Source organism: Phalacrocorax aristotelis, chromosome 2 (assembly GCF_949628215.1).
Source record: "Phalacrocorax aristotelis chromosome 2, bGulAri2.1, whole genome shotgun sequence".
Classification (NCBI taxonomy): Eukaryota; Metazoa; Chordata; class Aves; order Suliformes; family Phalacrocoracidae; genus Phalacrocorax; species Phalacrocorax aristotelis.
The window spans coordinates 114386280-114402106 of record NC_134277.1 but is presented as its reverse complement, the minus strand read 5'-3'; the positions used below and the strand labels follow the sequence as shown (position 1 = coordinate 114402106).

The window sequence follows — 15827 nt, the reverse complement described above, 5'->3', positions numbered from 1 at the left end:
TAAAGTGTTTTTCAAGAAAAGCTGTTTTAAAGAATGTAGTTCATGCGCATCAAACTGCTCTGAGAATTCAACCGATATGGAGTAAATGGAGACGATCTGGGAACTGGATTCAAATCTGCATTGCCATTTGGAAAGAAATTGCTAATGTAGACAAAGCTACTGATGCTTTACTGTGGTGAACATCTTGGCTTTTCTTCCAGTGGAAATAGTCTCTGCATTCATGTAAGCATTAAATCCTTCACTTTTGTTTAATTTGGCAAACAAAGAAGGTTAGAGTCTGCTGATGTCTGGGCTTATTTTCAATAAAGACTCTAAGTAAAACAAAACATTTTTGTACTTCCTTGAGTTTTCCTTTTCTTTCAGTATTTGCAGCCTTTGCAGTTCTTGGCATCACTGTTTGCAGCTTAATTCCCTTGGTTTGCATCTGTCATTTGACTATACATTAAAGGTTCAACAACCCAAACCAAAATTATTTTAGCTAAAGGGAATAAATCACTGACTACTCTTCGTACTTGAATTAGTTACTAGGCAGCTACCTGTCTTCAGACAAAACAATTACATCATAAACTGAAAAGATACCATGGAGATAATTTACTATGTACAACCACACACTTACCGAGCTTGTCGTCCACTACAGTGGGTTCAGTTGCTTCTGAAGGTTCACCAATTCCAGCTGAATTGCAACAGCGAACTCGGAAGCAGTAGGATTTGCCTTCAGCCAAATCAAAAACTGCAAAGCGAGGAGACTTCACAGGGATCTCAGTGTTCACCCTTTGCCAGTCCTCTGTGCCGGCAACGCACTGCAGTCAAACCCAGAAACCACATTGGGAACGAGTGTCTGAAAGCCGAGTGTCTAACCCAACAAGGCTTTCTACCCGGACCACCAAACGCATGTCTGCTATGGAGAAGAAGGAGTCACGTTCCTTTTTTTGGCCTTTCAAGAGAATGAGAGTATTTCAAAGCTTATGAACCCCAGATGTCCACTTTCTCCAGAAAACATACATAAAAGCTTACTGGTTTTAATATATCATAGCTAAACTCCTCTCTACTGCAAGGAAGCAATGTTGTTATTAACGGCACCCAGTTCTGGATCACTTTCAAAATAAGTTCTGCAGACATTCAACATCATCCAAAGAACAAAACTCTCACATTACCACATTGTTTCTAGATGCTCTTAATGTTTTTGGGGTGGCTTGCAGAGTTAATCAGGATCTGACCTTCATTTTCACAAAAAAAAATTAACACGTGCAATTAATTTGTGAATTGTTTTTATTTCTGTGCTAGAAGCTCTACATACCATGATCATTGATACCATTAATATTGATGATTAATTTTTGCCTGTGATTTACATTAAGGATAATTTCAAGTAATGGTTCTGGTTTCTGAGGGATTTCAAATTCTTAGGGCAACATTATCTGACTATGTGACATTAGCACTCAGTACTCAGCATGCAATAGGTTATTAAAAAGCTTTCTTACATGGAAGCTCAGTATTCATATATTCATCCTCTCTAAGTCTGTTGCTAAGTGAAAATCATTTATTTAGACCAGATTTCATAAGAGAGATTAAAAATATGTAATGGGAAGATATTTATGTCTCCCTTGATGACACTTCTAGACTGATAGGGAAAAGCATTGATAAAAAAGTTTGTGAGCCATGAGACACAAGTTAAAAGGGTGATGGCATGAAGAATTTTCTAGGCTAGCAGCCATGCAAAAAACATCTCCGAAAAGCAGGACACTGAAATTAAAACTGATACTGTTCTAGAAAATAAATTTTGTCACCTTTCTTGAGTTGGTGAAGCAAATGGAAAGTTAATGTAGAGGATAAATATGAAAAGGCAGCTGGAGGAGAAAGTGCTGATGCCAAGAAACTTGCAGAATGCCTCTATCCAAAATGTTAACAATCTGTCCCACCAGAAAAGCTTCATTTATACAATTTTTATTATATATATGTATATACATTAAAAATATTTTTAATATATGTATATATCTATAAACATGTGACTTTGCTCTATGCTTTCTCGTTAAAGAGGGAGTTTGTCAGCCTGTCTACTCCAGGGTAGGTCAATGACAGGATTCATGAAAGGGTATTACAGTGTGTGACACATTCTGCATCTATGTTCCTATTTCCCATCTTTCCTTTCTTCCTAGTTTATCTTAATCTACAGTAACAGTTATCTTGATGAAGTTCTAGTCCTGGCCCTAGTTTGAAAGTCTCAGGTGGAAACAAAAGTTAACTAAAAGTCCAGAAGAGATGGCAAAACAAATGTAAAAGATTGCCACAACGTGATTCTGATTTTGTCCAATTTTACCTTTTCCACAAAGTACATGATACCCTCGTGGCCCCGCTGTCCAGGAGGTTTCCAGCTAAGCACAACATAGTTCTTGGTGGCTTCAATAACTTGGAGGTCTGTAGGTGGACCAGGAACAACACCCTCTGAAGAACAGGGGAGAAGAATAGGAATGGGAATTGGGATTCAATTCCTTCATATTTGTATCATTTGTATCATCATTTCTATCAGAATTAGTGGCATAATTAAGAAATAGGAGTATTAATATATCTTGACACCTGAATTTTTTTGAAACTTAGAGTTAAAAGTCTTCTAAATATTGGTTTAAAATATCCTTCTTTTAACTCTAAGCATGTTTATTTGTTACGTCCTGAGTAATGAAACTCACCTTGACAACCAAGCTGGGAGTTATTCAAGATCAAGTGACTCTCAGAACAATGAACTTTGGGTGCCTGCCAAAGTCCGCTGAAATCACTGGGAGTTTTCTTACTTACTCAGCCAGCTTCACATTAGACATTTGTAAGCAAAAGGGCTGTGTTTACCTGCAGGTTCTTCCTCCGTGACAATAATCTGTCCAGTCCAGGGAGCAGAAGGGTGACCTGAAACGAATGGCAGAGGTATCATGGAAATGGGAGAGTTCAGGAACTTTTGAAATAATGAGAAAACCAACTCTTTTGTGGTTCAAAACTAACATTTGCATGATTCACGTGGGCTCCATTTTTGGTTACTGCTGTGACTGTTGCTCATGTAGCAAGCTACTTAGCTAAGCTAGTGGTAGGCTGACCAGCTTGAATATTGAAAGCAGCTCAGCAATCAATATAGCTAGAAAATTTAATCCACTTAAACATCTATGCCCTCCTGAAATATCACTGAAGTCACCTAGGTAACAGACAGAGGTATTTGGCTCACTCAGCTCATCATTTTCAGAGAATTAACTTCAACTTTATTTTCCATACTTTATTCATTTGGTTTAACAGCTCACTCATTAAAGGAACAGCCAAATTCCTGCAGGCTGCTCTTTGTCTCTTTTTAACCACTTTCCCTCTCATTACCAGCTTTCAAATCATGGGTCACAGTCACGAACAGCAACTGCTCAGCCTGACTCAACATATCCACTTGATATGATTTGGGTGGCTCTCTCAGCACCTCTTCGTTATCATATTATTGTAGTTATTGTAGTTATGTATTCAGCTATCAACCAGGTCAATGCACTTTCAGAGATAATTTTTGCAAATGCTGTTCTCCACTGCCACATGCTTCACCTTATGTTGGCTGATCTGTTTTGGAGATGCAAGCAGAGAGGGATCAGGTAGGGAGAAAAGAGGATCATGGGGAACAAGAGGAGGAGGTATAATGGGAATAGGCCACCAAGACCAGACTTCATCTCCTGAGACAGCTTCCACACTTCTCAGTGAGAAGAAGAGGCCTCCCCCCAGGCTTCAGGTTTCACATGTCTGTCTGAGCACAATGTTACCTGGCAGTGCCAAACCTCCGTCCTCTGGCCTTTTGTTTTTATTTTGAATGGGAACCTTGATCATCTGACTGAAGTCTGTAGCTTGCAGCATTATATAGAGTAAGACATACAAGCTGGGACCGTGGGAGCTCTGTAGCTTTGCATACAATACCCTGTCACATTGGATCATTTTAAATAGTAAAACTTCAGAAACAAGTAGAAATAACTGGATTTTAGGCATATGGTTTTTGGCATATGGGTAGAGAGGTGGATTTGGAAGCAAAATGTCTGGGACATTGCCAGGCCACAGCAAAAATATCCTTGACTTGTAAAATGTTAACTTTACAGCAGAGAGCTTGGGATCAATTACCTGTTGGGCAACCCTGGTATTGTGCTGATGTTACTGCAAGACTTTGATCATCACATGAGCACAGAATCAGCCACCCTTGTCTGTGGCATGGAGAGAGACTATTCACAAGATCTGTTCAGCTATTTTGTTGGCTGAACAAAAGCAAGTGTCTTTAGGCGATTAGTCCTCCTGTGCTTTCTCCCCCCTTCCTGCAAGTTTGGAGTGTAGCACCACAGCCAGCAAAACCCATTTGAGCAGATAGAGCACTTTGTGCAAAGAGCACTTAGATGATTTCTTCTTGGCAAAGCTGTCTCCAAAGAATATTTTGGGTTTGCATTGCTCCCTCTAGTGGGATTTTGAAGGCTTATAAGTAGATGTAATTATTTTTTTTTTAATTTGTGACTTCTTAAAGCTCTAAAGCAACCTGCAAAAAGCACATCTTACTTCTAAGCCTGGCTCTGTCAGCAGGATCCAGAGCAGCCACAGGCTCTGACACCCGGGATGGTAAGCTAATGCCAGCTTTGTTCACAGCTCGGACTCGGAAAATGTAGGAACGGCCTTCAATCAGACCAGTGACAGGAAAACGAGCAAACTTCACAGGAGTCTCGTTGCACTGGGTCCAGTGGGTGGTGCCAACCTCACACCTGAAAAGAACGAACAGCAAGAGCAGTGCTGGGAAGGGAAAAATGCAAACTTAGGCCACCCACCCCCCTTTACAGCTTCACCATCTGTTTGTGTTCATTGGCTGGTCCATACCAGTTTCGTCTGCAGCGCCATATACTGGCGATATCAAAGCAGCTGCACCAAGGGGTCAGGGCTGATGGGCATGCACTAAATCGCTTGCAGCTGTGCTCCTTCTTTCCTGAACTGAGGAAGGGACACAAGCAGAACTCACTTCACTCTTTAAACCCTCCAGAGCATGCACCAGGATGCTTAGGGAGTGTCAGCTTTAGCATACATGAAGGCACATATATCTTTTGCAGTTGCCAGAATGCCACTAGTTCATCTTTCATGCACAGTGCTCTACTGTACGTCCTGCAAAATGATGGGCTTCACATGGTGTGGAGACCTCCGTTTTAAGTTCTGTGACCAGCCCAGCACACAGATGGCTGCAACTAAGGTTGAAGTCAGGCATTCAGCTGGACCCTGCTTCAAACACCTCTGGGGCCGCCAAGGGAGCCTGTGGTATCGTGGCTGCAGCCACTGCAACGACAAGACCCAGTGAGGCGGTGCTGGTCACGCTGCTGCTAAGCCTCACACCTGGCAGGAGGCTGGTTTCTGTCAGAAGGAAGAGATAACCAGGAGCAGGGAGGGATCGTAGTGACTTCAGCTCAGGGAGACAGGAAGAGCCTGTAGGGATGGCTTCCCAGTATCCAGCAACATGGTCAAGGGGATCATGAACTAGCAGCTCGGGAAAGACTTTTTATTGCTGCTGAGATATCTGCCGAAGCGAATGTTACAGTGCCTACCCAGATTTCTTAGTAGATGTGTCTCTTTTCCGGGAATTGCTACCATCTCCCTCAGAGCAGTTTTGTGGTCCTGGCTTCTGCTGGGGGTGAAGGATGCCTGAGCTTCACCTCTAACATTAGCACAGACCAATCCTGCTGCCTTGAGCAACACACTCACAGTGTGAGACAGTTAGGGGCTACCCTGGCTGAATATTTGGATGCCTAAATACCTTCAGTGGGATCAAATACTGGAGAGCAGCAACAAAGCTTTGAATTTAGGAGCAAATGTAGAATAAAGGAGGTGAACACAAGAGAAGATAGAAAAACTCCATTTGTCCTTGAATAGCCTAGTTTTAAAATGAGATTCTATTTTTCAGAGTCTAGTCTTGTCTTTTGTTTAGGATTTTTCAATGAAATGTTAAAGAGCTGTAGCTTAGACCTAGCACTACCTAGTTACAGCAGCAACTGGCACTCATAAGTTATCAAACCAGTAAAATTATATTTGAATTGAATGTACTGATGTTAGATTTGTTTCACAAACCAATGCTCTGTTTTTACTCATATATAATTTATGTATATACAATGGCATAATATACTGGCATATTTTTTTATATATATCCATATATATATATAAAAAATGTTTGGGTTTTTTTTACATGCATCTGAATAAGACCACAGGAACTCCATATTACTAATGATACATGCTGTTACTGGAATCGAAACAAATATTACCAGCTCTGTAGATCATTGCAATCAAAATACTGACTGAATTTATTAAATCCTGAGCTTCTGGAGTCCTGCCACTGTGTGACTCATTCAGATTTCATATTTTTAAAAATTATTTCCAATTCTTGTTTTTGCAGAGAAAAAACACATAAGCATGATCTGCATGAAGTGTGTCAATCTAAGATCTTGGAAAACAACAGCATGTAAAAGAAATCCAACTCCCTTTGAGATAATATTTTGCTTTCTGGTACGTGGCAACTATTTGGAAAGGGGCAGTAGAGCATTGATACAGAAGGAGCCACAGCTGTCTGATGAAGGAGCCAATCTTGTAAGCTACCAAACTGCAAAGTCCTGAGGCCTTTCAAGCCTCACGAGGAGCAGTGAGGGCTGAGTTATGCAGTGTCTTGCAGAATCTTTTCTAAGTAGTTAAATGAAGCAGGACATAATTCTTTCCATGAAAGTTAGATCAGGCCCAGCCAATCTAAAACAAAAAAAAGTAATTTTATTCTGGCTAGCAACAAGAATGAAAATAACAATGACCATTTTTTTGCACGCTTTTCAATATTCTTTCAGGTTTTTGAGTTAGAATGTGCAGCAATACGAATTCTCTAGTCTGGCGTGCTCACTGACCTGTCAATGAAATATCCAAGGATGGGGTTTCCTCCATCAACAGCGGGCTGCTTCCAGGAGACAATGACATAATCTTTGTTGGCATCTAAGCACTGCACATCCAGTGGTGCACCAGGGGCTCCGGGGATTTCAGCATCAGCATCTATGAGGACGGAAATATACATTTCCAAATGTGAACCACAGTTCTTTCACAGTTATTAAGCTTTAAGGACCGAACTCTGTTCCTACTGAGCCAAAAAAAGAAGTTCCATCCCTAGCTTCAAAAATTATTTGTTTTTATATTGCCAGTGTTTTTCTAGGTTTTGGTTTTCTCTTTGCCACATTTACAAATACTTAATATGTTACAGTTATTTTAAATAAAATTAGCAACATGCATTCTGGTTAGGTAGCTGCCACAGAGATAGCTGAAAGAAACACTTGGCAGACTATGTATTTACCTGCTGTTCTACTTAGGAGAAGAGTCTAATGTCTTGCCTTACAGCCGGGCAATAGCTCAATCAAAAGTATGTACCCATTGTATATACAGCACTGCATTAAACATCCTGTCTCCACACATAGGCATTGGGGTTTTTTTTGGTTAGCTATGAACTGCAAAGGTATCAAACGCTTTTGAAGCCTAATTGTATTGCACATACATTATCATTGAAGTATATAACCTTCATAAGGATGAGCATATTGTTCCTTTCAAATATTAATCACAAATCTAGGACTGCTGGTGTCAAAGGGCCTTGACTCCAGCACCAGCTTCTGGACATATATTATCTAAAGCTTTAAAAAACAGATCACAGTGCTGGGCACTGGGGAATTTTACTGTGTACATAGTCAGAGTCTGATTTGTGAGATGGCGTAATTTTCATGTAGAGAAAAATAACCTTGCAGGACGATTGCATGAAAGATTTTCAAAGAAGAGAGGTTGTTTCTCTGCAGAGTGACATCAATTTGTACAATTACATGTAGCATTTTTCAAGCCCTGTTGTGAGCTACTTTAAAAGAAGACCTGACTCAGACAAGGAAGATATATATTCCTGAAGAAAAAAAATAATTTGCTAATAAATATTATTCAAACATTCCTTCTAAACCCCAGACTTCTTTAAAAAGTTCAATGTTTAAAAGCATTACAGGATTTTGTATTACAATTACAGTAATCCCTATTCTTCATGCTTTTGATTTTCAGAAAAAAATGCCTTATAAGAGTATTTACCATGCTTCATTAAGTAAAACAGTAGTCTTCAGAACCTCTCACACACACACTTTACACTGTGTCTTCTCTTAGAGGCAGAGTAGCATCACATGGAGCTTTTGAAGCTGCACCAAAGTTACCGAGTCCAGGTTCTAATTACAGCTAACTTGATGCATTTTTAAAAACGATAATGTACAGAGGGAGCAATCCAATTTAACATAATAAAATAATAAGAACATTAAGAGTAATAACAATATGTCTTCTGTGATCTCTGTACGAAAGGTTTTAATTGCCCACATTTACCACTTGATGGAACATGAGACCCCCCCTGTTTCTTTCCAAGACAGACTGGGAAATAGCTGGGGCAACCTGCATTGCTGATCAGTCTCAGAGAGGCTAGGATTTAATCCATGATGGCTTGTTGGCAAATGCTGACCTGTAGCCATGACAGAAGAGTCACACATGCGCTCTAAGCCTGTCTAAAGACCTACTGTTACGAGCCTGATTAGTGCATTGCTCACTTCCATTGAAACACAGGGATTTCTATGTGTGACACAGAAAGGCAACTGCTTGTGCTTAGATACCATAGCTAGCCATTTATAGCAAATTTGTCTACACTTTAGAGGGAGCAGTGAGGAACATACTAGCCAGCTGAGGCTGTGGAGCCCGTTTAAGTAGGAATGGAGAATATTATTAATCTAATTAGAATTTAGCAAACATACTAATTGGCTAGTAAAATACTCTGGTGGAAGGGGTAGTGGGTTTGCAGTCAGGTCATACCTGTGTTGCTAGAAGATGTAAAAAGAACGAGAGTGATCATTTATTTATAGGCAGCACAATTTGAAACAAAGCAAGAAAGACAAGTCCTATTTCTTGTCACAGATACTCATTTCAGTAGACTCTTTCTTCAGGTGATGAAAACATCTGCCTCAGTCATATTTTCTGAGCAGGCTGTTATCTCACACAGCTCTGCTGGACTTGGCAACACAGTGCCATTCTGGGCATGGTCTCAGAGCCAAGAATTTCCAGAGCCTTTGAATTAGCATTACACACTTCAGCTGCTTTTAGCAGCTGGGACAGATATAGAATCAGCACGCAACCTGATAGCCATGGCTCCTTTTAAAGAAATATTTCTTTAATAGAAATTCAAGGAAGTTTTTCATGGTATAAGCAAACAACACCCAGAGAAATTATATTTTAATTCTACACTTTGCTGCTTTACTTTAGAGAATCACAGAATGGTTGAGACTGGCAGACAACTCCAGAGATCGCCTAGTCCAATCTCTGGCTCAAAGCAGGGTCAGTTAGAGCTGGTTTCCCAGGACTGTGTCAAATCAGGCTTTGGATATCTCCAAAGATGGAGACTCCACAGCCTGTCTGGGTAACCCGTTCCAGTATTCAACTACCCTTGCAGTAAAAGAAGTGGGTTTTTATGTTAAATGAGCTTTTCTGTATTTTAATTTGTGTCCATTGCCTCTTTCCCCAGCACTGGATACCACTGAAAAGTGCCTGGCTCTGTCCTCTTTACTCCCCTCCCCATGAGCATTCTCTTCTCCAGCTGAACAGCCCCAGCTCTCTCAGCTGTTCCTCATATGAGAGATGCTCCAAGCCCTTAATCACCTTCACAGCCCTTCACTGGACTCACTCCAGTGAGTCCATGTCTTTTTTGTACTGGGGAGTCCAGAACTGGATCCAGGACTCCAGATGAGTCTCACCAGTGCTGAGTAGAGGGGAAGTATCACCTCCGCAACCTGCTGGCAATGCTCATCCTAATGCAGCCCAGGATGCCACTGTCTTTCTTTGTGACAAGGGCACATGTTCATCTTGGTGTCCACCAGGACCCCCAGGGTCTTTTCTGAAGAGTGGCATTCCGGCCAGTCAGCCCCAGCCTGTACTGGCGCATGAGATTATTCTTCCCCAGGTGCAGATCTTTGTGCTTCCCTTCCACTGTATTTTTTCCTGCATTATGCATTAGAGGGAATGCCTCAAATGGTTCACAAAATCTTGATCAGAAGATTGGAGTTTAGCTAGCAGTGAGATGTTTACAAAAATACATTTTAAAGTTATTATGTATATTTTTCCTCTTTATGACTTATATTCAGTACTCTTCACAGGCTGAAATAAAGAAAAAGTAGTGAGGTAGCATCAACACGCTAAATTTCCTCCCCAGAAAGCCAGTGGTGACGCCAACGCATGAGATAGGCATTTAATTTTTCCAGCGATAACAATTGGAAGCTATATTGCTAGAATCTATTAACAGAAAATAATTATTCTTTTTTTTTTTATTGGGGAAAAAAGCACCCCACATGTCTGAGACTGATTTTGCCAGCGTGTTTTCCTCATTTCTGTAGTGAGTTTCATTCACAAGACAGTATCCTACCTTGAACAAAGACGTAATTGCTGTATTCTTCATAGTAGTCTCCCATCACCACTCGTAGAGTGTAAAGACCTTCGTCTTCCTTGTTTGCATGAGTCAGTGTTAATGTAGCTCGCTCCCCACTCCAGTGCATCTGGACCCATTTGGATGGTGTAATAAGAACACCTAGAAATTAGAGATTTTCATTACGAGAACCAGCTGGATCTACTGAGGAATAGATTCCGAATACAGAGAATATATTGGAATAGACTGGAAATACACAAGAGACCATTCTTATTATGCAGCTTTCTGTCTTTGAACACAATCATAAATTACAGCTAATTCTGCTGTCGTGCCAATTTGTCTTCGTTTTCAAAGTGCGACTTCAGAAAGCAACAACTTTTTTTATCAGCTGTTGCACAACATATTTGTCCAACTGCTTAAGAAATATCTTGGCTTATAAATAAATAGTGAAAGCTGTGTGGGCTATGTAGGGCCACACAGATGTTGGAGCTGATAGAAATGCTTCCAATTTAAATTTTTTTTAAGAAAGAAAAAAATCCCTAGAAGATGTTTTCAAGGTGCTTTGTCATTTTCTAATTGTGGTTCCAGTTCAAAACATTAAATTTTGAAAAACTTTTAATTGAAAAAGAGAAAATATTACTGTTTGGAAATCTGAGAAGGTGATGACCAAGTCATAACATTCACATATGTTGGAAAAAGTAAAGAGTTACATGAAAGAAGTTTGTATTTTTTCTTGTAAAACATTCTCACCATTTCTGTACCATTCAATGTCTGGTTTGAAGCGCTTGATATCAGGATTGATGACAACTGTGCAGCCCAGACTCATTGTCTCACCCTCTCTCCCAAAGGCTACATCAAACTTGTCGACAAAGCTGATTTCAAATCTGGAAGCATAGCCATGAGGTGTAACGCCAACTGTATAAGGGAAAAAAAAATCTGAGTGTTTACTTTTTCTTTCCTTTTGTGACAAGTGTAGGAAGCAGAAGTACCCACTGATTATGAATACAACCTCAGGTAAAGTTTAAGGTATAAATAGGAACAATATATATTTAGTCATCTTCTTCAGAGGTAATTGCAGTGTTAAATAATCCAAGCTCTTGCTATCACAGAGAATCAACTATTTCTTTGTTCATCAAACTCTAATTCTTACATCTAGTTCATTTTATCAGGGAGAGGCTCCTGCAGAATTTCATTCCAGAATTTCCAAAATTTCAGATCCATCATTTTATCATTTTAGCATAAGGTTTGTTTTATAACTTTAAAAGACTTCTATCTATGATTAATGATTTGTTCAGGTCAAGCTGATCTTTAGCTTACGTGGTTCTTCTCTTTCTCTTTTTTAACTTCTTGCTCTACCTCAGGGCACTCACGTGCCCACTCAGCCTTCATTTTTATAAGCCTTTGGGGGGTGTGTGTGTGTCTTGATATAAAATGAGCTCTCCATTCCCACATGCATTCAGGTAGCCTGTTTCTGTACTTGCTCCCGAGTTTATCTTTTCTGATGCTGTGTGATCCAAGTTGTGCAGTGTTCCAGTCAGAATATCCTAAGTGCCTTTGCTGGTTTTGTCTGGGGTAGAGTGAATTTTCTTCATATTACCTAGTATGGGGCTATGTTTTGAATTTATGCTGGAAACAGTGTTGATAACACAGGAACATTTTCGTTACTGCTGAGCAGGGCTTACACAGAGTCAAGGCCTTTTCTGCCTCTCACCCCACCCCACCAGTGAGTGGGCTGGGGGTGCACAAGAAGCTGGGAGGGGGCACAGCTGGGACAGCTGACCCCGACTGACCAGAGGGATATTCCATAGCACATAATGCCATGCTCAGCATATAAAGCTGGGGGAAGAAGAAGAAACGGGGAGACGTTTGGAGGGAGGGTGTTTTGTCTTCCCAAGTAACCGTTATGTGTGATGGAGCCCTGCTTTCCTGGAGATGGCTGAACACCATGGGAAGCAGTGAATGAATTCCTTGTTTTGCTTTTCATGTGTGCACAGCTTTTGCTCTACCTGTAAAACTGTTTTTCTCTCAACACATGAGTTTTCTCACTTTTACTCTTCTGATTCTCTCCCAATCCTACTGGGGGTGAGCGAGTAAGCAACTGGGTGGAGCTTAGTTGCTGACTGGGTTTAAACCATGACAGTGCCTTACACTTGTTCTGCACATACATGGCACAGGGGCTTCCATGTTTCTTTTGGAAACAGCTCAGCTGATAAAACCTAGGGTCACATTTTCCTTTTCAAGAATTGCCCTACACTGATAGGTATCAGTCTTCCTGTGATCAATGAATATATGCAGATCATCGTCTGTCTTTCCCATAGCCAAAATAATAAATTAATATATAATTATGATATATAATAATAAATGTATTAATAATAGATTTGTAAATACCAAATTATATTGGAATTAATGTGGCCTTGCATTTTGTAATTTGGTACCTGATCTTGTTTCTATTATTTCAGAGCTTCAGTATATAAATGCCAGCTAGTATGGCTTTGCAGCATATGTCTGTTTCCCTTTGTGCTGCTACAATAACAGAAACATCCATAAGTCTCATCTGTGAAGCCTTCCATGCGCAGGGCACCTAGGGCATTTGACGCACATGACATACATGGGTGGATTGTCTTAACACCATGCACGTATCTATGCAATACTGTAAATCACTTCAAAATGTGGGGTTCTCACGCAAAACAAACTATAATTTTTACCTTTATATATCCAAAATATTCAAATCAGGTTCTGGCTATTTGATCTTTTCTATGCATTTTTGCAACGCATGGAACTGCATAGCAGTGATCAAGAACCATTCAGCCAACTACTCTACTTATGCACATGCACCCTCTAACTTTTTCTTCAGGACATCTTTTACATATTGCAAAAGATGAAATGTCTCTCTCTTTGACAGATTTTATTCCACAGCAAAGTGCCATATTAAAAGGATGTTTCTTATATAAGCAAATAGCCATAGACCTAGAAGGCAATGCCACTTTCCTCTATAGGGTAGGCCAACACCACCTGAAATTGCAGAGCTCAGTAACTTTGTAAATCAGACCTGCTTCCTTTTTAAATAATGTTACAAAATATTCTACTTAGTCATTTGTCATGATGGCACAACGGTAAATGGATGTGTCAGACAAACATATATTGCAACTTACAGCCCAGAGGCATGGAAACACTTCCGGCATGCAGAAGACTTGCATCAATTTCTCCTTTGTACCCTAGACAGAAAAAGAACAACTCCAGTCACTATCACCAAGAGGCAAAGTCTCTCTGAGCCACAAAACCAAAATAAGTAATGTGCATCTTAACAAAACCCCCCAAAGCAAATATTTTGCAAACCTACTCTTTACCACGAGGGAAGCATAAGCCGAAATTTCTCCTTTAACATTCATAGCAGAGGCCCGATACTGAGCAGTGTCATCAAAATCACATCTAAAATGATAGAAATGGTTAGGCAGGGCACGCATTTATTCCTTGGCATAGCCTCTCCTGTGTTTTATATTAAAGAAAGCCTCAGAAATCTGGGTAAAATCTATAAGAAGTAAAAGCTTGGGAGACAGACACACTGGACACTGGACCTATTGTAGCCATTAAGTTTTTCTCAATGTTAAAAGTCCAGTGTTTGAAATAAATATCTATTTTCAAATTTCACTAACAGATTTGAAATTGAGAACACAGCAGAAGTAGGAAAAAACTGTCTGATAGTATTTATCTAAGTTATCTCTAATTTACTGTCTCCTATTGAGACATGCCTAACGTGGAAGCTGTAGAAATGGTAGATATCATAAAATATTTTCAAAGGGCACCTACCAGTATCTAAATGACAAATCTAGGTTGCTGCTGATTGTCAAATTAGGTGATTAGGTCTCATATTTTTGATGGTTTTTAATGCAAAGTGACTGCAAAAATTTCTCATTCGAAGGATGAGTACCATTAAAGATCTTCCTTGTGTATAAGTGAGGACATCTCAGTTCTGTTCCTCATTTCAGTAGGAATCAGGAACTTTGCTATATTTGAAAAACCGTTAACTCACGTGTTTTTACTCTGAACTAGATTTTTCTCATGTTTAACTGTACTCAGGCCGCAGACGAATGGAAAAAGTAATCAAAAATGTCCAGCGTGTTCCTGACTCAGCCATAAATAGAAAAATAATCCAGATAAATTACTCTTTTAGGTAAATCGCATATCCTCCACTGAAGAAAACCAGAACTGCTTCAACATTTACTGGGCAGCATTCACCTCAGCTGTACAAACTTGATATCTCTCATATCCCCAAGAGATTTGTTCACATTTTGCAGGTCTCAGTCTCTAGCAACATTTCATCTTAAGATATTTGTTAAATTATCTAGTATTCCCTTACGTGCTAATCTCCAGTGAGTGCAGCCCATATTGACTTTCAATGATATACTTGCCAGGGTGAGTCTGTACATTGATGGGCACGTTATTTTTGTACCTATGGAAAAGCAAAGAAACAGTATGTCATGAACGGAAGTGTATAATTACATACTTTAAAAGGTTAAGTGCTTGATGTTTGAAATAGAACATTGGTTTCTGCATGTTTCTCCCAGCCAAACTGTAGTCTAATTTGCTGGGAAGACATTACGTATCTTTGGAAGCTTAACCTTTCTCTTTTTCTCTTTGATCTGCCCCCGGTGATATTTATTTTCTAATTAAAAGGACAAAATAGACTTGAATGGGATGAGAATCAGTTTATTTTACCATGAAATTCATGTTACTACTTGTAAAGGAATGGAGGAGTCACATGAGCAACATCTCAGAGTTTTGTGAATTGCAAACAATGAAAATTCTGTAGCATCCTTACCTACTAGCTATCGTACTCATTTTGTTTAGTTTGCATATTTGATCTAGTTTTAAAACCTTCATATTCACAAAAATGTCAGGTAGAAGGCTTTTTTTTTTACTTGCATGGCTAAATTGACAGAAGCCCCAACAGGGTTAGACTGGTACAGAAAAATTGTCTTGCTGATAAAGTGCATTGCAGTGAGGGATCTGGCAGAAGCTGTGCTACAAAAAACTTCTCTGCCTTTACAGGTATACTCTATGAGTGTTTTCTGGTACAGGTATATCTTCAGGTAGAAAAAGTTTGCTGTTCAAAATTCCCAGTAAGTAATTTGAAGGAATGAACCAGTACTGATCAGGAGTGAGCTGGCACTGCCGATTTCAGAATTCATATAAACAGCTTGAGACTCACAGAAGGAGAGTTCAGTGGTTCATGGTCAATTCTTCCTCACCAATTATTGCATAAAAAGTCACTCATTCTGGACAATGCCTGGTGTAACCAAGTAAATGTTTGAGTGAATCCTGTCTTAAGTAAACACTAGTAATATGGAAAAAACTGGTAATAGGAGTC

At 39.7% G+C, this 15827-nt stretch overlaps 1 protein-coding gene across 2 annotated transcripts in view; it reads right to left on the bottom strand.

Moving 5' to 3' along the window:
• The window catches only part of MYOM1 (myomesin 1), a 78902-nt gene that overhangs the window by 39778 nt on the left and 23297 nt on the right, over positions 1–15827 (bottom strand). For both annotated transcript variants that reach the window (XM_075084763.1, XM_075084766.1), the window contains exons 6-15: positions 14817–14909; positions 13800–13888; positions 13612–13674; positions 11210–11374; positions 10460–10621; positions 6900–7041; positions 4540–4739; positions 2836–2892; positions 2315–2439; positions 617–800 (exon numbers count right to left, since the gene is read on the bottom strand). In XM_075084763.1, coding sequence (XP_074940864.1) covers positions 617–800; positions 2315–2439; positions 2836–2892; positions 4540–4739; positions 6900–7041; positions 10460–10621; positions 11210–11374; positions 13612–13674; positions 13800–13888; positions 14817–14909 — 1280 coding nt within the window. The remainder of the gene's footprint in view (positions 1–616; positions 801–2314; positions 2440–2835; positions 2893–4539; positions 4740–6899; positions 7042–10459; positions 10622–11209; positions 11375–13611; positions 13675–13799; positions 13889–14816; positions 14910–15827) is intronic.